General features: G+C 42.2%; 1 protein-coding gene across 1 annotated transcript; it reads right to left on the bottom strand.

The window, feature by feature from the left end:
- Window positions 1-1261: 1261 nt before the first annotated feature.
- On the bottom strand, window positions 1262-23972 carry DCTN5 (dynactin subunit 5). The gene is made up of 6 exons (XM_004442694.3): window positions 23802-23972; window positions 22676-22744; window positions 14910-15028; window positions 11923-12034; window positions 5676-5778; window positions 1262-2649 (listed from the first exon to the last, which is right to left on the bottom strand). The coding sequence occupies exons 1-6, from the start codon at window positions 23847-23849 to the stop codon at window positions 2552-2554; spliced, it is 549 nt and encodes a 182-aa protein (XP_004442751.1). The 5' UTR covers window positions 23850-23972; the 3' UTR covers window positions 1262-2551.
- Window positions 23973-24064: the final 92 nt, after the last annotated feature.

Genomic DNA, 24064 nt, shown 5'->3' with positions numbered 1-24064 from the left:
GGAGGGATTCCTGCACAGTGATTAAAAGAATGGCCTCTAGAGCCAGAACGCCTGGATTCACCATCATACGAGCTGTATAAATTTCAGCACTTTACTTAACCTCCGCTCCTTGGGGAGAGTAACTGTATCTACCTCATGATTGTCGTGAGGATTAAAGGAATTAATAAACGTAAAGAACTCAGATGAGTACCTGGTACATGGTAAACACTATAAATGTTAGCGACCACTATTTTATCACCTGTGTGTGCCAATATGGAACAACCTCTAAGACATGGTAAGTAAAAGCGGCAAGGTGCAGAACAGCGTATCTAGTGTGTGCTTTTGCATTTGTGTGAATACAAAGAGGCTGGCGTGTAGATACATATATCTACTTGTGCAGACACAGGCTATCTCTGGTAGGACAGACCAAAAACTGTTCAGAGTGGTTGCCTCTGTGAAGTGGAACGTGGAACCGGGATTCTGGATTGGGAAGATCTACTTCATTATATGTCCCTTCTTTACTAAATGGATTGGATTTTTGGAATCATGTACTTGAATTAAAAATTTTTAAATTGCGTTTGTTTTAAGAAGTTCAAAAACCTCCATTTTCTCTTAATTTTGGTTGTTCAGTAACAAAATGGTCAGTCAAAAAAATTATATGTCAATTATATCTCAGTAAAGTTAGAAAAGAATAAATTAAAAAAGAGAATGGACAGTCAGTCCATAAAGTGGCAAGCTTCGTTTTGGAGGTATTCAAACACAGGCCGGATGGTAACCTGTGAGACATGCCCTGGAAGATTTCTCTAGTGAGCAAGAGGTTAGCCTAGAGAGCATCTAAGCTCTGCTCATTTCAGAGTCAACTTTTCAGCGGCATGAGAAGGGAGCTAGGGGAGATGAAAGGATGTGACAAAAAGGAAACAACCCTGCAACCATCACAGACTGCTGGTATCAGACAGCACCCACGGTAGATGTGCTCAAAGGGCAAGCCCGTCTCATCTCAGGGCAGAGCTGAAGAGCGTGGGCTGTGGAGCCACACTGATGTGGGTGTGACTCCTGGGCCAGCCACTTCTTCACTGTACGGATTGGACCAAGTTCTCTAAAATCTTTGAGTTTGTTTCTCATCTGTAAAATGGGAATAACATCCACCTTACAGGGTTGGTGTGAGCCATAAGCAGGCTAGTGAATGTCAAGTCCGCAACAGGGCACTGGGCACATAGTAAAGTGCCCGAGGAATAGAAGAAGCCATCGCTGGAGGAGAAGAGTGATCATCTCAAATGACCTGTTTCATGTGTCAAGCTTTTAATGTACAAACATAAAAAGAGGAAAAACCAGAAGGCAGTTTTACATGGAACTAGTGGAGATAATTACATATAGCTGGTTTTGCAAACACCGCAACTGGATATTAAGTCAAGACGGCTCCAGCGGCTCCTGCTAGATCCTAACCTTCAAGGCTGAACTGTCCTACCCTATTCACAGCAGAATCAGAGCACTACATAAGGCCAACCTCTCAGGTCTTCACTTCTAAATCTTCCTTCTAAACCAAGAGGTCAGAGCACAACCAGGGAGCGTTATGCTATTACTCAGAAGGAGATGGTAAGAACAGCACTGGCAACTTCATTTACTCCTTGGGGATCTGTGCCCACAGAAAGATTTTAAGAGGCCTTCAGGTATATATGTGTTTGGGTCCAAGTACAGATATTTTGGTCTGAACTGTGAGGTTTACAGCATGTACAGGGTGGGTTGAAGTGTTACAAATCCTACATCTTCAGTGAAATAAGGCGTTTACTGCTGTCTCCAGATACCAAGGCAAGGACTGGCTGCCAGACTAGTCCACCACATGGGAGACTCAAACCTGGGACTTTGCAAAAATAAAATCTGGGTGCTGAGGGATCCCCTTTTAGTGAAAGCCAAAGTTCCTAGAACAGAATGCTAGAAAGTCTTTTATTAGTCACCCTGGGTTAAAATGACAGTTGAGGTCATTTTGGGAAGAAGAGAAATACTAACCACGCCTCCCTTCAAGTTTTAGTAGCCAACAGGAATCTGGGCTCTGAAAAGTCATGAACACTTTTTCTCCAAGATTATGAGCAACTGGCCAAGCGTGTTAGCAGGAGGAAAGCTGAGAGTGATCCATGTGAGTAGTGTTCACGGTGGGGAGCTTACGGCCATGAGCAGCACACCAGCTTCGTAAACTCCACGCTGGGACAGAGTGCTCTGCTCTGCAGGCCTGCTTCAGGCAGGATCCAGCCATCCACAGGACCCAGGGGTGGGAGTGTTGGGAACAGACGATTCTGTGTTCCACAGATAATGGTATGAAGTGACTGTTAATAGATAAGGTTTAAGCACAGCATTTGGAGACGACTCCTCCAGACGTCCTGTTATTAAAGTCTTAACAGCTTAGAGCCTGGAAGGATTGAGAAATTCTAAAGAATTAAACAAAAAAACCCAACAACAACAAAAAAGGAAGGGTGGGAGGTGTCAAAGACACAAGAGCTCTGTGTAGATGCTGACAGGTTCACTTTGTCCCCAAGTTCATCTCAGAGCTCAAGCGAATTCAAGACACGAAGCAGCGACATTAGACCTGGGTCAAGGGCAAAAACTTCTGGTAGTAGCTCTTGGTGACGTCAATCATCAGCTCCTGGGTACATTCTGGGAGCTCCCCTGAGAAGAGTCCTGGGGAAAGAAAGACCTGGTCAACCACAGGGAGCCAGGGGAGGCCTGCAGCTCTGACTTCTGTTTAAACCCCTAGAGGGCTCTTTTCTCTAGTCTAGGGAGTCTAAATGCCAGGTTTTCCATCTTTGGTGTTAACAGAATATTTCTACTGACTATATCTTCCAGATGTTTTAAATTTTCGTGTGGGGGGGAAACAAATAATACTGATCTCAAAACAGAGAAATACAGTCCAGGTAAAAGAGGTACATTATTGCATAATCTGAAGAGTTAAGGCTCTCTGACTACATCGGAGGTTGTTCCAGACAAGGAGTCATCCATCCCCTGATTCTGGTGTGACACCTATTGGGCAAGCCAAAGTGAGCGCTCCTGAGGTAGGAAACTGCCCTGCTATTCATATAAGGAAACTGAACGCAACGCCTGAACACGCTACACACAGACAAATCATGGATGGGAGTAGAACAGAAATGTCCTACAGAAAGACAAAGGATGGGGCAATCATATTTAAGAATTTCTGGGAAAGAGGCACTTGTACACAGCATGGGTGGAAGTATAAACTCATATAACCATTTTGAAGAACAATTTAGGACTATCTAGCAACTTTTACAAGTTCATACTCTGTGACCTGACAATCCAACTTCTAACAATGTATTCTACAGCTAATCTTGCCCAATCACACAGTACATGTACAAGAGCATCGATGCAGCAAAATTTCTAATCCTGACAAACCAGGTACAACTTCTAATGACCCATTATACTAGAGGACTGATTAATTACATTATGATACACATATGCAATGAAAAACAGGTAACCAGTAAAAGGAAAGAGGTGAGTTTCTACATACTGACAAGAAAAGATGCCCAAGATACACTGTTAAGAAAGCAAGTTTCCAAACAGAATAGTGTGATTCTGTTTATATAAAATTTCATATACCCATATTATATACACAAATATGTATACACACATATATATACACTCATATACAGGCAAAAACATATGCACTTGTATATACATAGAGAGAAAATAACAGGTAGGATAGAAAAAAATCGTCTAAAAAAGTACATAATTCCCACAGGCACCTTTTACAAATTAGCAGCCCATGTTAGATTTGCAAACATGTTTGGTCTGCACAGTATTTAATCTTTTTAAAAAATTAGTAGCAAACATTTAAAAATTCAGAGATATCACAAAAATTCAGATTTTTAGCTCCTCATGAAACATCAGAAGATCTCATAATATTAGGCCTGTATTCTTAAACAGCTATGACAGGCTATTACTTCAATCATTTACAGATCTGCCTGGCTCCTGCAGGCACCTGAGTTTTTGGCTCTTGACGCAGATCCTTTCTGGATAGTTTACAGTTTGCCTTTCATCTTGTTCCATGATTCAGTTTCACGCAGTGGAGCCCTATAAAAATGTGCGAGTTTTCCTGCAACCCTATGCCTCTTTATTAAAGATGGAGATTGCCATTAGCAGTATCTACATGGTTAGCATTTGTTTGTCAAACTAAGTAAAATAAACATGGGAAGTATCTTATCACAGTGCAAAAAGTACTAGCCTCTAAATAAGGGGTCTTCAGTGCTAGTCAAGGCTTTCCCACTAACCAGCTCTGACACCTTGGACAATCCACCCCTCTCGGCCTCAGTTTCTTCATTTATACAATGATCTCTAAGGTCCCAGCAGCATGAATCCTCCATCAGAACCTCCAAACACAGAGTTGATTTGGATTTCAAATACCAAGCAGTGCTTCCCTGCCTTCTGCCATCAGTACTGAACAACCACAGTAAGTTCGTTTAACCCTGAATAAGTTAAAAGAGATTAAAATATTTCTCTGGCAATAGCCTCCTCATCTCAGATCAGATGCTTGTTTGACAATCATTTAAAACAACTGCTGGGGCTGTTCTGGTCTAGCACTTGCTAAGAACAATTAAACTTTTTCACACTGGGAACCCAATATGAGGGGAATAACTAAACAAAAGTTTCTTCTTCCTCCTCTGCAAAAGCAGACATGCATGAAACAGCAGAATGGCCAATTCCTCCCCAAAGAATCTGAGTGGATGATTCGGACATCCTCTGAGTAATGAGATTGTTTTTAATTGGAAAAACAAACCACCAGCGGTAGATATCATATATTGTCAAATCTCTCTCTTCATATCATCTTCCATCCGTGAATTTGTGATGTGCCTCTGTAGACGCTACGTGATTTCAACCGTGTAAAACAATATGTAGAAGAAAACAAACTGTCTTGGGGGGAGGAAGAATGTGAGGTTTTCTTCTCCCTTCTGCCTGTCAGTGTTTTCCAAGCCTCCTAGGATGAACACATATTTCCTTTGTTGGCTCACGTTTTATAATTTGGAACTCTGAGCTCATGAGGGGCTTTACCTGGTGGTACTCTGCCAGCCAAGGTCAAGAGGTGACATACTTGCTTCCGTCTGGTGTCCTAGAGCCGTGATTGGTCTTAGACCATGTATTATCTTAACTTTTCAGTTTGGGCATTTCTGGGCAGTGTGGGAAGTACAAATTCAAACTCCCAACCAATGTGGGGGTAAGGCCACAGTTAGAATTCTCTGGAGAGACTTTTCCTTTTCCCATCTAGAGCCCGGGCCAAGAGAGACACGCTTATTTGTACGTTTCCTGTGCTGGTGGCAGATTTGTTCTACATCAACTTTTTATTGAGGGACCACCCTTCAAGAGGCTCTCTCTGCCATGTGTGGTTGCAAGGCTTTATCTCTCATCCCCACACGAGTATCAAACCCTATACCACTCTATTATGAAGATGCATCAACCTAAGCATGCTTACAGTGTGGGTTTAGTTTCCTCTTTGCTTCCGACCCTTGATAATTTCCTTGTGAACGTAATTACGCATTGAAAAGGATACCTGTCATATTTTAGATAGCATTTCTAGGTACTTTGTAGCAGGAGAATTTTTAAGTCAGCTGGAACCACATAGTGTCAGAGACAGATATTGCATGCATTATTTTTGTGATAGGAAATAAACTTGAGTTTTAATAATCAACACCCAAGGTTACCTGGGCAGCCTGAGAAGACGGTGAACGGTGGGACCACAGTTTCTGGGGGTAATACTGTGTTGTCGAGAATTTTGCAGCAGTCCTTCAACACACACCGGCGCCCCTGAAATGAAAATCTTGTTAATAGGAAATAGACCTGGAAATGGGAGTAAAAGCTGTCTAGTCTGCTGTGTGGAGGCTATTTTATATTTTCTCCATTCATGATATTATATAATAGCCAGGGAAAGTGACAAGAGGCTTGGCTACAATTCCATACTTCAGGTGGTACCTGAGAAGGAGGAGGAGGAGGCAAGGATGTGAACGTGTAAGTGTGTATGTGTGTGTGTGTTTGTGTATATTTAGGGTGGGGCTGTATGCTAGAGACAGTTCTGGTTATCTTAGGTATTACAGACTATGTGAAATTTGGTCTTCCAAGAGTTCTGTTTAATTTTTTTGTTCTAATTTCATGGACATCTATGGTTTTGCTTGTTCAACATCCATTCCCTTTTCTTCTGGCAATGGAACCTATATTTTCTTTGGGAACCATCCCTAATCTCATCTCAGTCCATGTGTTTCACATCCCATCCCAAACCCCAAACTCCAAGCCTGGCCACAGCAACTGGTTTAGGGAATCTGCATAGAACCAAATCGGTCTGATAAATCTCAATGTTGGGGCTTCTGCTGGGACTACTGGGAAAAGAAGCTCTTTCTTGAAAGTTTGGGGTTTCTAGAAGATAAGATAGAAGCCTGAACAACTGTGTTGTTCCCATGAGGGAAGAACCTGCCTTGAGAGCCCCCCAGGGGAAAAAAAGGGATGGGGACTAATTCTCATGACATCAATTGAACTCCTGGAGCCATTTGTGCATGAAATTAGGATCTGCTTCTGTACTCTTGGTTTATATTAGCCAATACGTTCCATTTTACACCTATAAGTTTATGGTTTGTTTGTTCTTTTGTCGATTTCAACTGGACAAGTTTTGACAAATTCATTTGGATATGAAGTTATTAGGTCATTTGTTCTCCCACAGATGAGTGGTAATTATTTGAAGATTTAGGCTGAACCCTATGTTTGACTTTATCCACTGCCATCACTTTTCAATTCTGCCATCACCTATGGCATTTTTGAGAGCAAGAAATAAGGTCTGGGAGAGTCATTTATTTCATGGGTTAAGGTAAAGGAGAGGCTTCTGTATACAGTTTAAAGTTGTGCCTCAGACTACTTGCTGAGTAAATGCAAGTTTCGGTCTTCATTGACTGTGTTTACATCACCAGGGCCTGTAAGTTCACTGGTGTTCCAGTCAGATGATTTGGTAAAATACACCCAGCTGAGAATGCGGAACTAACAAAGAGCAGGACAATGCTAACCCATCTAGATCTCAGATTTTACCAAAGAATGTGAAAGATACTTGTTTTGGTTGTGTTCAAATTCTCCCCATTATTAAAAACCCAAATCATATGTATTTCCAGGTAGATTGTCAAATGAATTTTTTAAAGAGCTTATACCTCTAAGGTATTAATTTCTTCTTTGTTTTTTTCTTTTTGCGGAGGAAGATTTGCCCTGAGCTAACATCTGTTGCCAATCTTCCTCTTTTTGTATGTGAGCCACCGCCACAGCATGGCCACTGACAGATGAAAGGTGTAGGTCCACACCTGGGAACTGACCCCAAGCTGCCAAAGCGGAGCACACTGAACCTAACCACTAGGCAACTGGGGCTGGCCAAGGTCTGAATTTCTTAAGTGGCTGTAAGTTGTCTCCAGCTGGGTGGATAATAGCTTTGGCAACATCTTTCGCTCAGAAACAAGTTATGACTGCAGCTCTTCATTCCTCCTTGGAAAGTTGTCTTCCATGAATTACCTGCTATTGGCAATTTCAAAAATACGGCAGCTGGCCAGCTCCCCTGGTGACTCCCAAATTAATTCAAAGATGTCCTATGATACCTAAGCTCCTAATGACTCAGACTAAGCATACAGGGCACTTAATAAAAGGAAGGAGAATGTGCTGCATAAGGCATGATCCATTCACATATAGGGATCCATAGACAAAGGGCCCTGGAAAAGAAGAACATTAGAAATGAATCTTTTCACTGTGCACCACAGGCCACCACACAGCCTGTAGGCACCTGCTTTGTTCACTAGTTGGCCATTCTGCCCACTCAGAGAAATGATGCTTAACTGGGTTTCAAAGCATTGTAGGTAAACTCATCAATTAAATAGCAGCCAAACATAAAATGCAAGTACTTCATAGGCATGAAGGGATTGGCAATAGCTGAGGAGGTTAAAAGCCGAAACTAATTCTTTATTCTTTCCTGGAGATCTTTCCTAGGAGGAGTCAAGAACTGCATGTTGCTGGTATTACAGCAATTACTATATCTCTTTAGGCAAGTTATTTAGCATCTCTGAGCCTTGGTTTCCTCATCTATGGTAAAGCCAAACCTGCAGGGATGCTGTCAGGGTTAGAGATAATAAACGTTTAACACTCACAGTACAGTAACAGTGCCTATTAATATTGCCTGTTAGGCTTTTCCTGCAGAAATTTGGGCAATTCGGATTAATACGCACACCTTCACATATCCAAAGAGAAGTTAGACTACCACATAGGATGCTACAGGAAGGATCTGCGTGTTAAGGGGACAGCTAAACCCTAAAAAAGTGCCTGCTAGCTCTGCGATTCTAGAATTCTAAACGGATCTTTCTCCTGAAATTACTTGAGAATTTGTAAAGGTTCAGCAAGTAAGTACAGCAAATAAGTAAGAGTGAACAATGGCTATGTCATAAATTGACGTATTAAAAAGTGGTAAAAAAAAAGCAGAGCACCTAACAATAGGACTGAATTTCCTAAGCATTGGGAAGAGCATTTGGAGTTTAACCTTTCAGAGATTCTGCTCTGGGGATAAGACACAGGGCTAAAGGACTAGGCTACTATGGTGATGTCTTCATGTCATTGAGGAAAATAGAAGAAAAACCCAGCTATAGGTTGGAAAGCCAGCTTTTGTCAAATAGTCAGAGTGAGAGGAGAGGATAGATTTCACTATGTTCCCCCTTCCTCCAACATCAGGCTGAACCACAGACTTTCTGTCTCCAACACATACAAAGGAACTCCTCTGGACGAGAATATTTGGTAAAACAATCACTCTCCTTAATTCTGAGTAACAAGGCAGACTGGAATGTTTTTTGCAGCAATGTGGTTCTCCACTGCACCGTCTACCTTTGCTGTGCCCTCATGGTTTCTGGAACGTTACTGTAAGGTTTCTGCCAGTTTTTTGATACTTTAGTGTCTGAGTCTTATCCAGAGCAAAGAGCTGGCTCTGCATTAATGGGAACAGCCATTTAAAAACTCGGAAAAGGTCTCGGCTTTTCCTAGAATCTAGTCTGAGGTACTAATTAATTTGTTTGTTTGTTTGTTTTCATTCAAACAGTATTTGTTGAGCCCTTGCTGTGGATCAGGTGCCATTTTAGAAGATGGAGACACAAATCTGAAAGGTTCCTGCCCTCCCACCCTCCTGCTGCTGGCTCTGCTGCCTCAGGGCTAAAGCCTTGTGTTTTTACAAGACCTTGGAGCAGGACTAATGTTCTCCTAACCAGCTTTCCGAGGTTTGCGACCCTGTGACTCTAGACTGGTCATTTAATTTCTGTCTCTTGGACTCCTCATCTATAATATCAGGAATAACGATACCTCCCTCAAAGTTATGAGAATGAAATGAAAAAGACTTACGTGGGAAACATAAGGAAACTCAAAGCAGCACGACATCCAACTTAGTGCGCATGCAGTAAGTCAAGGCTCATTTTCATTCCATTAATGCTGTGATTTGGATTTCTGTACATTAAATTCTAATTTCACTGTCTCAGGCTTTATAAAGACATTTTAGTGTGAATACTCCTCCAAAGATACTAGTTCACCCTCTCTACTCAGCCTCCAACTTTTTGTTTTTTTGGTGAGGAAGATTAGCCCTGAGCTAACGTCTATTGCCAATCCTCCTCTTTTTGCTGAGGAAGATTGGCCCTGGGCTAACACCCATCCCCATCTTCCTCCACTTTATATGTGGGACGCCTGCCACAGCATGGCTTGATAAGCGGTGCATAGGTCTGTGCCTGGGATCTGAACCTGTGTACTCTGGGCCACCAAAGCGGAGCGCGTGAACTTAACCACTACGCCACTGGGCTGGCCCTCCAACTTATTTTTTTATAATGCAAATTTTTCACCTACTTGATTTAAGTGGGGGGTCACCTATATTAAAGAGCCCACCCAGTTTCTAAATTTGTCCTGAAATCTTAGGCACGCAGGCAAAGGTCGCCAGAGGGCAGCCCTGAAGGTAAGAGTTGAATGCATGTACACTCTAAAGATGCCACAACATCAGTAAACCTCCCCGTGCCCACAGGGCTCCCACAGTTTTGCAAAGAATTATTCAGCTTCTTAGACCAGTGGTTGGAGCTGAGAATCTTGTGTCTCACAAAGAAAGAAAAAACAAAATTTTTAAATTTATTCTGTAGACTGTTTACATTGTCCCACAACGCTGTAAACTGTAAGTTTCCCTATTTCTATATTAACTGGTTTCATTCCGTTGAACCTGTTGTTTTAAACAAAAATTCAGTAAAAAATCAGCCCAGGTTCCAGATTAGCTAAAATGCAGCTGGTTTCAGGGTTGGAGAACAGAAAGAATCATAACACCAAGCAAGCTCTGAGCCAGGCTGAGGCCAGGCGGTTTTTCTCAGAGCTCCTCAATTCACAGGACACAAGAGGCAAACTGCCATCGTTTCCCTTCTTGGCACACTTTTATCACTTCCAGCCTTATCCACACCCTCAACTCTTCTCTCACTTTTAGTTGAGCTTCCCACTTAACTAAAATTGGTTTTCCTCTACGTGTCCTTTAAGATGTCAACTCTAGGGGGCTTCAACTATAAAGGAGAGTGGTCAGCTCAGGTACTTGATCAGGCAGAGTTCATTGGAGGCTCGGCCGGCTTCACCCTCTCCATGGAGTTAACACTCCTGGTGCCACCATGGGACATCCTGGCACCCCACAGGCTATGTCTGCGAAAGCCTTAGCTGGGTTGCTGTTGCTGCTGCTGGTTCGCTGTGACTGTATCAGGTCATAAAGTTTCACCAGTCTTTAAACCAGAATCACCCTAACTGCAGGTGAGTGGGGGAGGTGGAGCAGGACCTCAGTGTGCCCACTCACCTGCCCCATCCTCTCCCTCCAGGCGGTCTCTGAGGTACAAATTTAATGAGGTGCAAAGGTAGGAAACATTTTCCCTAAACATTTAGGCAGTTCGGCTCTAATCATTAACATTCTCACCCAGGATGTTCTCATAAATTCTTTTTTTTTTTTTTTAATTTTATTTATTTATTTATTTTTCCCCCAAAGCCCCAGTAGATAGTTGTATGTCATAGTTGCACATCCTTCCAGTTGCTGCATGTGGGACGCAGCCTCAGCATGGCTGGAGAAGCAGTGCGTCGGTGCGCGCCCAGGATCCGAACCCGGGCCGCCAGCAGCGGAGCGCACGCACTTAACCGCTAAGCCACAGGGCTGGCCCATGTTCTCATAAATTCTAAGTGAAATCAAGCTTTTCATCTATGAAATACCAAGAAATCCAACCTTATAAAGGCTTTATCGGATTAAACAAACGATGCGTAGGCTCCTGTGGACCAAGGTCCTACAGATTCTGCTGAGCAAGGGGTCCACTTGCACCCTGCATACCTATCACGCTGAACTACTTGCAGCTCCCCTAACACCATGCCCCTGGTGACGCTGACCCTTGCACATGCCAATCTCTTTCCTGAAATGCCCATCCTCCCCTTGTCTACAAGCTAACTTCAACTCACCCTTCTAGATCCTCTTGCCTCCACTAGACTGTAAGATCCTTGAGCTAAAGCAACAGGTAGGCCATATAGCAGCATGGCTATTCGTACTGCTTGGGTTCAAATCCCAGCTCTACCGCTTACTAGCCTTGTCAAATCCCCTAACATCTAAAGTCTTCAGTCTTCCCATCTGCAAATAGGGATAATAACAGTACCTACCACCCTGGGATGGTTGTGAGGATTAAATGAAATAATCGAAGGAAGCAGTTTAACACCATATGGAAGAGGTTGAATAAAGGTTAATTATGATTATTAATGCCTAGAAAAAACTCCAAATCCAATAACAATTTCGGTAGAGCAGTAGACCAGAAACAACGTCTACCTGCCTGGTCAGAGAAGCAGAGGCCCGCTAATGTGAGGGACAGGAGCTGGAGGGAAGTGAGGCCGCTTAGCCAGCCAAGTCACCATACTCACAATCACACAGTTCTTGCCAACGTGAACGTAAGAGCCAATCTGAGCGGCGTTGACCACACAATCTTCCTCGATAAAGACATGGTCCCCAATATGTAAAGGAAAGAATGCGACACTAGAGAAGGAAAGAAGATGAACAAGGAAAGGTGAAGGTGCTGCACTTCTGGTCAAGGTTTATAGAACTACAGATCGTAATCTCAACTCCATCATTTTGTCTTAATAAGACTGTTCCTAGCAAGGAAAGAATCCTCAACCTAGAGAAATTCTATAATGTTCAAGATGAATGTGACTGCTAGCTCAAAATCATAAATATCAGACCAAAGAAAGATGCAAGCAAACAGCAAGGCAGAAGGACCAAGAGCTTCAAAGCTGAAAGAGCCGGCACCAAATAAAAATGAACAAATGTTTGCTCGTTCTTGTTTCCTTTGAAAATGCTCACAGATCACATTTTCAATAATCTACTCTATAATCCTTCAGGGAACTGACATCAGGTTCATGGGATATAATTTCTAGCACCCAACATTCTGAAAATTTATATATTCACTGATTTTATTGAGTGCCTACTATATGCCAGACTCTATGCTAGGAATTGGGGATACAATGGCAAGCAAAAGGGGCACAATCCTGGCCATGAGGAGCTTACAATTAAGAAAAGAAAGATTCAATAAATGATTATATAAGTAATTAGTTACAACTGTGATAAAATAAAGGAAAAATACCCTTTTGAGAGGGTATTATAAGAGTGTCTATAAGAAGGAGACTTTACCCAGAGGTAAAAGTCTCTACCCTGGAGGTTTGGTAAAAGCTTAATTGAAAGTGACATCTAAGCCAAGACTTGAAGGGTGAGTAGGAGTCAGTAGGCTTTCTCCACACCTCTGGCATTGTTCCCATTCTCCAGGATTCCCCAGTCAATGTCATTGACAGTGGTTCTATGATCACATTTACAAGTAATTTCAGTACTTTGGGATGTAAAATATTTGGATTGGAACTAATATAAACTAGCTGATGTTCACTAGCTCTTTCTAGTCTTGCACTCTATTTTGTCAGGAATATTTTGTCAGAGATGATACCTCTCCTCCACAGACCTATAATTTATTTAACTCTTCCTTAATCTGTTCCTGTTATTAGTCTGGACCCCTTGTGTGGCAATGAATTCCTTGAACTCATCACAGTCTATAGCAGTACTGCCAGTTCTTTAATTTCAAATTAAAAATTCGAAACTTTATACTATTATCTGGTTCTAGTATTGGGATATGCAGGGAAAAAAATTTACATTCACCTTCTATTCATGTGTTGCTATTTACACTTTCATACTTCTGTATTTCTCACGTGGACTATTCTTATTTATACATCCCTCCATTCACCAATAAACCTCTTGTTCATTCTTGGTGCTTTCCCTGGACCACATCCAGCCCAATAATGCTTTTATCAGAAGGTGGAGTCAACAACTCTAGCAGAGTATCACTCACTATATGAAACCAGAAGAGGGTACCACAAGGTTTTTTGGTTCCCCCTCAACAGCCTTCTGAACTAATGAGTGAATGTTTTCATGTGAATGATTTACAATGACTCCCTGCTCCAATTCTGGCATGACATGGAAAGCCTGGAGCCCAGTACCGTTATGGGAAATGCAGGATTCTTCCTGCATGATATACTCCTAGGTATTAAAGTTAGTCTGAGTTAGTTGTTCTCTTCTCCATTCCTCCCTAACCATGTTCATACCCCTGCAATAGGAGTATCACACTATATAGTGGCTATCATGTTATATAGTAGCTATCTGTTTGTGTAACTGATTTTACCACTAGGTTTTGAGAACCTTGAGGGAGAAACACCATTTTCTCCATCTTTATATGTCCAGTTTATAACCTAGTGACCAGCATAAGGAAAGCACTCAATAAATGCTTGTAGAATTATTGGATGAAATGCAGATGGTGCCATAGGTAGGAACCAGGAGAGCAAATTAGCCAAAGGGGAGACAGGCAAAGAGAATCCCACCACGGCAGGCACAGTGGTCAGTTTATCTGCCTTGTCCATGTCCTGTCTTGGACAATCCCTACTCCCAGTGAGAGATCAGTGGGCCTGACTTAACTCTGCCCTCTGGGTCAAAGCTGTTTAGACCAGGGGTGGGCACTTAACTCAAGCTGAGCCAATCAGATTCCCTCTCCAAAGCTTTTGGAAATAAGACCTAAGATCTCTAGTTGGTATCTGCTGGAAGCCTAAATGGAGAAGTGATGTAAATAAGGGACTGAGGCAGCCAGGTTGGCTCCAGGAGCAAAGGCAGAAGATACAGCCAATCTGAAGGAGAGGAGAGGGAAGCAGAAGTGCAGAGAGAAGAACAGATAAGAAACCAGAGGGCCGGCCCCGTGGCGCAAGCGGTTAAGTGCACGCGCTCCGCTTCAGTGGCCCAGGGTTCGCTGGTTCGGATCCCGGGCGTGCACTGACGCACCGCTTGGCAAGCCATGCTGTGGCGGTGTCCCATATAAAGTGGAGGAAGATGGGCACGGATGTTAGCCCAGGGCCAGTCTTCCTCAGCAAAAAAAAAAAAAAAAAAAAAAAGAGGAGGATAGGCAGATGTTAGCTCAGGGCTGATCTTCCTCACCAAAAAAAAAAAAAAGAAACCAGAGAATCTTGGAGACAGAGCAGCAGATAGAATAGTTGTCTTGATTCTGGCTAGCTGTCCAGTAGCAGTTTCTAGTCCCTGGTGAGGCCTGGCCCCTTTTTCTACCCTTAGGTTCCATCAAATATGCCTGTATCTGTTTAATCAGAACACCCTTTGCTTTTGCCAGCTTAAGAGGATTCCATTTCTGGCACCTAACCATCAACTAGACTAAGACAACCACCACCAGAGTTGTGTTCATTATGGTGAATTCTTACTCAGTGTCACAAACAACAACACAGACCTGCTCCTTACACCACAACTCAACACGTGGATAACACCACCAGTAGCAGCAGCTTGCCCAAGACTGAAACAAGGTAATTAAATTACATACCCTTTGCTGAATTTCTTGAATGGTGGCCTTATGACACTCCGACTTTTCACAACACAATGACGTCCAACTCTTACATTTGCCAGATCTCCTCGGATAATACAGTCATTCATCACAATGGTCTATAAAACAAAGCACATTTTAAAAAATTACCAACATAGCCCAAAACATAACAACAAAAAAGAGCAGATATAAGACACTAATTGAGATGCTCTGATCTACTGAGCTACATGTTCTGTCAAAAGGGGTAACTTGTAAGGTAAAGAGAACTGCCCTCATAACATCGACTACAGTTGAAGATGTTCCCTTAATATCCCATGAACAGGACTCACTGAATGAACAAACATCTATTGAGAATATCTGTAGCAGACCAAGCTCCTGCACTTCCTCAGATTCACTCGGTTCCACCTGACCCCAGGCCTTGGCTGCTTGCTCAGTGAGTCCTGGCTGCCCCTACCTTTGTCCAATCTCCTAACACTACTATCTCTAACTTCATTAGCCCAGAGGTGGACCCACTGAGCTGGTTCCTCTCCCAATTTCAGGACTCAGATTAAGTGCTTCACTGCAGGGTGTGACATCTGGCTTCACCAGAGATTGCCTGGAGGGGGTGAATAACACCACTTAGAAGCTTAGGGGAATTAATGCCCCATACTTAGTAAAGAGTAGGCTTTCTTGAAATGTCTCTTGAATAAATGGGGTAAAAAAAAGTGCATATAGCTGGAGTGACAGCTGGAAAAGTAAGCAAGGGACCAGATGATGAGGAATTATGTATGCTGAGCATAGAAGCTTAGACTCTCTTTCCTAGAGGATATAAGGAATCAATCAAAGATTTTAAGCAGAGGATTAACACAACTGAATCTTCATTTTAGAAATATTACTCTGCAAGCAGTCTGGAGTCTGAATGGAGGAAGCAGGTAAGACTGGAGGGAAAGTGACCCTTCAGATGACTACAGTGGATCAAGGTAAAAAGAGATAATGGGTCTTATCTAAGGCCATGACTGTGCATGAGGAAAGGAGAAATAAATAGGAGGTAGAGGAATCTGCTCAAGCCTCTAGATCTACCTATCAATTTAGAGGGAGGAGAGGGGAACAGAGACTGCAGTAAACAGCCCCATGTAAACAGAATCAGCCAGATTCAGAAATTTGAAAATTCCCCACAGGAGTGAACCAGTTTCCTCAATATATAAATGGCACAGGGTAAAAAATGGGGTGGGGAAAGAGAACTGTTATAGGTTAAAAGAGACTTAAGAGACACGTCAACCAAACGCAATGTGTACTCAACCTTGTTTGGATCCTGATTTGAACAAACCAACTACAAAAAGACATCTTGAGGGGCCGACCGGTGGCGCAGCGGTTAAGTGCTCGCGCTCCGCTGCGGCGGCCTGGGGTTCGCAGGTTCGGATCCCGGGTGCTTACTGACGCACCACTTGTTAAGCCATGCTGCAGTAATGTCCCATATAAAGTGGAGGAAGATGGGCACTGATGTTAGCCCAGGGCCAATCTTCCTCAGCAAAAAGAGGAGGATTGGCATTGGATGTTAGCTCAGGGTTGGTCTTCCTCACCAACAAAAAAAGACATCTTGAGATACCGGAAAGACTAAATATGGACTGAGGATTACATAATATTAGAGAATTACTATTTTTTAAAAAAATATTATAATAAGGGTACTCATTTTTTTTTAAGTCTTTAAATATCAGTGATACATACTGAAGCAGTTATGGGTGAAATAATATGATGCTTGCAATTTGCTTTAAAATTCTCCAGCTTCCCTCCCCGACCTTGGTCAAAACAGGTATGAGTTCGGAGGGCGGGTACAGAGATGAAACAAGAATGCCAGAATACTTCTAATCGTAGAAGCTGATAAATGAGTACATGGGGATTCAGTATATGTTTTCTCTACTTTTGTCTATGTCTTAAAAGTTTCAAAATAATACCGCTCACCCAAAAAAAGTAATGAATTACTAATCCACTAATAAATGTAACAACCTGGATAAATCTCAAAAAAATTATGCTCAGTGAAAGAAGCCTGACAAAAAGGAGTACATGATTCCAATTACGTGAAACTCTAGAAAATGCTAATCTATATTAGTTCTACATCAGTGGTTACCTGGCCCCAAGGGTAGAGGGAGGGTTGACTGCACTCAGGCACAAGGAAACTAGGGTGATGGAAATATTTCATATCTTGATTGTGGTAGTGGCTGCACAGATGTATATGCATCAGTCAGAACTTGTCAAACTGCACACTTAAGATGGGTACATTTTATTGTATGTAAATTATACCTCAATAAAGATGGTTTTTTAAAAACATGCCATTATAAAATGTTTAAAAAGAAAAAAAAAAGGAAGAGAATCTATATGACTTAGTTATTGTTTAGATGTTGGGGGTAAGAGAAAGAGAGGCAAGGATGGAGTGAGCAATTCTGGGGATTAGGCGATAAATTCAATTTTGAAATGCTGAGTTTGAGGTATCTGTGGGAAGACCAATAGGCAGTTGTAAATAAAGCTCTGAGGCCAAGGACAAAAGGTCAGGCTAGAGAGGTAAATGGGGAATACCTCACATTTAGGTGAATTTAGATAAATCACTAGCCTGAACACCAGGCTCTGAGAGCATACTAAAAAAGAAAGTGAACTCTTAACTTGAAGAGTTTACCAACTTCACCTGCACATGTTCAGTCTATAAAACCTCTACCAAGAAAAAGAAATTTTCACATCTGCTGCTGATTGTAAAGTATTACAGTTCCTCTCGGTTTTTGAAAGCTACCTTCGGGGGCCGGCCCCGTGGTTTAGCGCGTGTTAAGTGCGCACGCTCCGCTACTGGCCACCCAGGTTCGGATCCCAGGCGCACACCGACGCACCGCTTCTCCGGCCACGCTGAGGTCGCGTCCCACATACAGCAACTAGAAGGATGTGCAGCTATGACATACAACTATCTACTGGGGCTTTGGGGAAAAAAAGGAGGACTGGCAATAGATGTTAGCTCAGGGCCGGTCTTCCTCAGCAAAAAGAGGAGGATTAGCATGGATGTCAGCTCAGGGCTGATCTTCCTCACAAAAAAAAAAAAGAAGCTATCTTCTTCAAGCTTAAGGAGACGTTTAATTCTAGTGTGTACTTCTTTCATCTGAGATCCTTAATTTACTTCAATCATTGTTTTCAGTTTGTTTTCATTTACAATCAGAGAAAATGACTTCCTTTTCTTCTGGAAGAAAACAGAATTCCAAGAGTTCTGGGTATTTGTTGATTGTTGTTGTCTTAGAGTGTTTTAAATAAAGATAACAATCTTAATCTGGAAATAAATAAAATCCATATACGTCCCTCAGTCCGGCTAAATTTCACTCCTACTGAAGAAGTAAACACACAAAAAACATAAGAAGTAAATGACATCGTAGGTAGTTAAAGAAATTTAGCAAGGGAAATGCAAATCCTGATTTCCTATCTCATAAAGAGTGGAGCTGAAGGGAGAAGTCAGCTTCAAGATCGAGGCAAGAGAGTCTTAAAATGAAACGAGGTGTCTATAAGGAACTCACATGGAAGAAAGTGATGCAAAAGCAGAGAGTTCACTGAACTCAGCAATGGCTAAGGCACAGGTGGCAAGTTGGAGGTCTAAGGACTTCACCTGGAAAGCTGTTTTGTTTGGCCCATGCAGCGTTTTTTATTATTTAAATTAGATGCTATTATTTGAATAGTGGGACATTTTGCATGAAAAAAATCCAGATTTCCAATTTCTTTTTTTTTGTGAGGAAGATCAGCCCTGAGCTAACATCCAAGCCAATCCCCCTCTTTTTGCTGAGGAAGACTGGCCCTGGGCTAACAGCTGTGTCCATCTTCCTCCACTTTATGTGGGACGCTGCCACAGCATGGCCTGACAAGCGGTGCATCGGTGCGCGTCCGGATCCGAACCTGGGCCGCCAGCAGCAGAGCACGCGCACTTACCCGCTACGCCACGGGGCCAGCCCCAGATTTCCAATTTCTTTTGAGAAAATCAGAAGCTCTGGAAATATAGGCCTGTATTGCCACACGGCAACAATCAGCTTGAGCTTAGCTAGGTCATGTATTCATTCTCCAATTCACCCGGCCCCACCACTCTGGACTGTTGACACCCAGTCTTCTTTCCTCGTTTGAGCCCTGTCTATCCCTGCAGGCACTGTGACACTTGATATAAGAGCTCAGGAAAACAGAAATGTCAAAGTTCTGATCCCAGTTCTGACAGGGGCTAGAAACATAAATGGATTGTTTGTAACAACAAAAAACTGGAAACAAAATCCACCAATAGGAGGGAGTAAATGGAATTGTACACAGCAGTGAAAATGCACAAACCACAATGAATCTCAGAAACATAGTTGAGAACAATGGTACTTAGTGAGTGTGATATATTTTCTACTGTCATTATAATAATTGAGTATAGAAAAAGTAAGTCATAGAAAACTAAGTAAAGCTGAACAATATATATAATTTAGGGATATATATGTATGTCGTAAAACAATTTTTTTTTTAAAGAAAGAATTTATAAGACACAAAATTCAGGATAACGGTGTCCTCTCAGAAAGAGGCAAAGGAGAGGGATAGGAGAGGAACATAAAGGTAGTACCGTATTATTATGCATTATGTTCCCATTCTTCAGTTGGGTGGTAGGTTCATGGTGTTGATTTAACATTTATGCTTCCTGGGCCGGCCCTGTGGCTTAGTGGTTAAGTGCGCACGCTCCGCTACTGGTGGCCTGGGTTCGGATCCCCGGCGCAGCGATTAAGTGTGTGCGCTCCGCTACTGGCGGCCCGGGTTCGGATCCCAGGCACGCACCGACACACCGCTTCTCTGGCCATGCTGAGGCCGTGTCCCACATACAGCAACTAGAAGGATGTGCAACTATGACATACAACTATCTACTGGGGCTTTGGGGAAAAAAAATGGAGGAGGATTGGCAACAGATGTTTGCTCAGAGCCGGTCTTCCTCAGCAAAAAGAGGAGGATAAGCGTGGATGTTAGCTCAGGGCTGATCTTCCTCACACACACACAAAAAGAATTGAGAGTCCAGAAATAAACCTTTACATTGATGGCCCATTGATTTTGTACAAGGATGCCAAAACTATTTAATGGGGAAAGAACAGTCTCTTCAATAAATGGTGCTCGGACAACTGGGTTTCCACATCCAAAAGAATTAACAGGACTCTTACCTTACACCATATACAAAAATTAACTCAAAATGGACTAATGACCTAAATACAAGTACTAAAACCATAAAATTCTTAGAAGAAAATATATGAGTAAATTTTTGTGACGTTGGGTTTGGCAACGGATTCTTAGATACGACAACAAAACCTTGAGAAACAAAAGAAAAATTGGACTTCATCAAAATTAAAACCTTTTGTGCATCAAAGGACATTATCAAGAAAGTGAAAAGACAATCCACAGAATGGTAGAAAATATTTGCAATCATATATATGATAAGAGTTTAATGTCCAGAATATATAAAGAACTCCTACAACTCAGCAATAAAAAGATAACACAATTTAAAAATGGGCAAAGGGGGCCAGCCCCGTGGTGTAGCGTAGCGCTGGCGGCCTGGGTTCGGATCCCAGGCGTGCACTGAGGCACCGCTTGTCAGGCCATGGTGTGGCAGCGTCCCATATAAATTAGAGGAAGATGGGCACAGATGTTAGCCCAGGGCCAGTCTTCCTCAGCAAAAAGAGGAGGATTGGCATGGATGTTAGCTCAGGGCTGATCTTCCTCACAAAAAAATAAATAAATAAAAATTAAAAAAACAAAAATAAAACCAAGCAAAGGACTGAAGAGACATTTCTCCAAAGGAGATATACAAATGGCCAATAAGCACATTAAAAGATGTTCCTCAACATTAGTCATTAGGGAAACGCAAATCAAAACCACAATGAGATACCATTCACACCCACATCCAAAAAAAGAAAGTAATAAGTGTTGGTAAGGATGTGGAGAAATCAGTACTCTCTTGCATTGCAGTGGGAATGTAAAATGGTGCAGCCTTTATGGAAAACAGTTTGGCAGTTCCTCATAAAGCTAAACATAAAATTACCATATGACCCAGGCATCCCACCCCTAGGTATATACCCAAAAGAATTGAAAACAAGGACTTGAACAGATACTTGTATGCAGCATTATTCACAATCGCCAAAAAGTGGAAACAACCAAAGTGTCTGTCAATAGATGAATGGATAAACAAAATGTGGTATATACATACAATAGAATATTATTCAGCCATGAAAAGGAATAAATTCTGATACATGCTACAACATGGATGAACCTTGAAAACATTATGCTAAGTGAAATAAGTCAGACCAAAAAAAGATAAATATTATATGGCTCCACTTATATGAAATTTCTAGAATAGGCAAATTCACAGAAACAGAAAGTAAATTGAGGTTACTCAGGACTAGGGAGAGAAGGGAATGGGGAGTTATTCCTTAATGGGTACAGAGTTTCTGTTGGGGTGATGAAAATGTTTTGGAAATACATAGAGATGATGGGTGCACAACACTGTGAATGTAATTAATGCCAATGAACTGTACATTTAAAAATGGTTAAAATGGTAAAATTTGTCACATATATTTCACTTCAATAAAAAAAAAAATCTTCCTACAAGATCACAGAAAATGTTTTGGAATTAGCTAACAGATTTCCAAAAAACCTCCACACATTTGTTATTGAGTCAGATGGAGTTAACTGAATTTGCAAATTCTGTGCAGAAACAATGTGTCTATAATTACTAATGATATCTCATTACTGAACCATATTTCTTTTCTATTAAATTTCATGGTATGATGGGCTAATGGAGCCAGTAATTGTGTCTGTACTGAAAATATCTGTGATATCTCCATTACATCTGATATCTTCACTTCAGTGAGACTATATTCTCTCTGAAGTTAGAGATGTAACATTTCAAGGAAAATTGAGTGTTCTAGATGGCAGGAAAAAACTATAGACTTCAGTGTTTGTCAAGCTCAAATATATCCTGATATTTTCTCTGGTTCTGAAATGTTCTGACATTATTCCCAGGCTGATACTCATCTCTCTGCTATTCCAATTTATTCAGACTACAAGATTCTGAGCCTTTCATATTCCATTTTGCATATCTGTCTCATATTTTAATATCTTTCTCAATTGTCACGTTAATTTTAAGTGTCAATTAATACTGAATCATTATTATTAAACAGATAATTATATTAGTATTACTTTAGTTTTTAGCCTAAAATATTCTGCTGCCTATTTATGCTTTGTGTCCACTAGTTCAGGGCACACTACAATACTGTATAATAATTTCAGTTCTAGGTGCCATTGTATTTTGTGCCTGGCATAAAAGGAAAAAGGCTTTCTGTTGCCTCTCTTTATTGAATCTGTTTTGTATTCCATAAATACAATTTGGAGGGCTGGCCTCATGGCTTGGTGGTTAAGTGCACGCGCTCCGATGCTGGTGGCCCAGGGTTCGGATCCCGGGCGCGCACCGAGGCACCACTTCTCCGTCCATCCTGAGGCCGAGTCCCACATACAGCAACTAGAAGGACGTGCAGCTATGACATACAACTATCTACTGGGGCTTTGGGGGGAGAAAATAAACAAATAAAATCTTTAAAAAAAAAAAAAAAATACAATTTGGAGAATGAAAAAGAAAAAAAAAAGAAAGAGAATTTTAAAATGTACAGTAATAAACGGGAGACGTGGCAACATTTTATCTGCCCTGCTAAGGTGATCATTAGTAGAGAGAAAGCAAAGGTATGCATCCTGGAGCTGGCTCTGCCCCTTACCTTGCCATTGAGAACAATGTTCTGACTTCCACACAGCACTGACTGGCGACTAACCTTGTTCCCAGACGCCTGAAAGGAAACAGTGGAAAATGGGCGTGAGTAAACCGGGTGGGTTCTGGGCTACAGGTTTCCATCAAGAAAGCTCAGATTGGAGAGAAAAGGACTTGACACGGGGTGTGGTCTGCAACAGAATGAGTCCAGGATATCAAAGAAGCAGGGATGGATTAGGAAACTGGAGATTCAAAGAATGGCTCCAGAGTTTGGATGTGGTAGGTCTACACCCTAATGGCTTCAGAAACATGGATTCAGGTGTCAGCTCTCTACTTCGGTTTTACAGCCCTAAAACCAGGATAATAACTTTACCAATATCATAGGGTTGTGAGAACTCAATGAAAAACAAAATAATAGGAAAGTTGATGAAGCACTTACTCCGTTTCAAGCAACTTACACACATCATGTATCAACTCTAAAGAAGCTAACAGTCTTTAGCACATAGTAGTAAATTACGAAATGTTAGTTTTAAAAAATAGTTTAGGGACTGGCCCCATGGCTTAGCGGTTAAGTGCGCGCGCTCCGCTACTGGCGGCCAGGTTCGGATCCCGGGCGCCCACAGACGCACCACTTGTCGGGCCATGCTGAGGCCGGGTCCCACATACAGCAACTAGAAGGATGTGTAGCTATGACATACAACTATCTATTGGGGCTTTGGGGGAAAAAAAGGAGGATTGGCAATAGATGTTAGCTCAGAGCTGGTCTTCCTCAGCAAAAAAAAAAAAAAAAAAAAAAAAGAGGATTAGCACTGATGTTAGCTCAGGGCTGATCTTCCTCACACACAAAAAAAATAGTTTAAAAGGGCCAGAAGCCTGGAACTGTAATTAATATTAGGATGGATGACCTGCTTTCTGGAAGTCATTTTATCTCTACGAGGAAGTCAGCAATAAATGAAAAAACCTAAACTGGCCATGCAAGGAAGATATAACGAAGCCAGACCATACACGAAGTGTCACTAGGTGATCCCGGACGAATTGCCAAAGGGAGCCGGGGTGGGGCAGCGAGAGGATGGGGGCAGCGGCCTCAAAGGGACGCAAGCTTGGAAAGGGGAGGACAGATGACTGGACACGCTCACCGTCTCGATGTACTCGGACTTGTTGTAGAGCAGCTCGCCCAACTCCATGGCCACCAACTCCTTTCCGCAGCTCTCGCTCCTGTCAAAGTCTGTCTGCCGGTCTGTCTGTCACGGATCCCAGCTACTTCCGGCTGCTCCTCCACTTCCGGTCCAGGCGGCCTCTGGTCTCATCCACGGCTCGGCTCTCCGCTAGGAGGCCCCGCTCCATTGCTCGGCAGTCTCCGGCTGCGCGTGCGCAGGCCGAGCGCTGGATGTAATTGGCC

This window comes from Ceratotherium simum, chromosome 26 (assembly GCF_057802395.1).
Source record: "Ceratotherium simum simum isolate JZ-2026a chromosome 26, ASM5780239v1, whole genome shotgun sequence".
Taxonomy (NCBI): Eukaryota; Metazoa; Chordata; class Mammalia; order Perissodactyla; family Rhinocerotidae; genus Ceratotherium; species Ceratotherium simum.
Note: the sequence above shows the minus strand (reverse complement) of the source record. Positions and strands in the feature narration are given on the sequence as shown.

What these genes read in the sequence shown, in the direction of transcription:
- DCTN5 (XM_004442694.3), bottom strand. Translation starts at nt 23,849, where the DNA reads ATGGAGTTGGGCGAGCTGCTCTACAACAAGTCCGAGTACATCGAGACG. An exon ending in ACATTGTTCTCAATGGCAAG is followed by an intron (nt 15,029 to 22,675) that starts GTAAGGGGCAGA and finishes TTTGTTTTATAG; the next exon opens with ACCATTGTGATGAATGACTG. An exon ending in TTCAAGAAATTCAGCAAAGG is followed by an intron (nt 12,035 to 14,909) that starts GTATGTAATTTA and finishes TTCCTTCTCTAG; the next exon opens with TGTCGCATTCTTTCCTTTAC.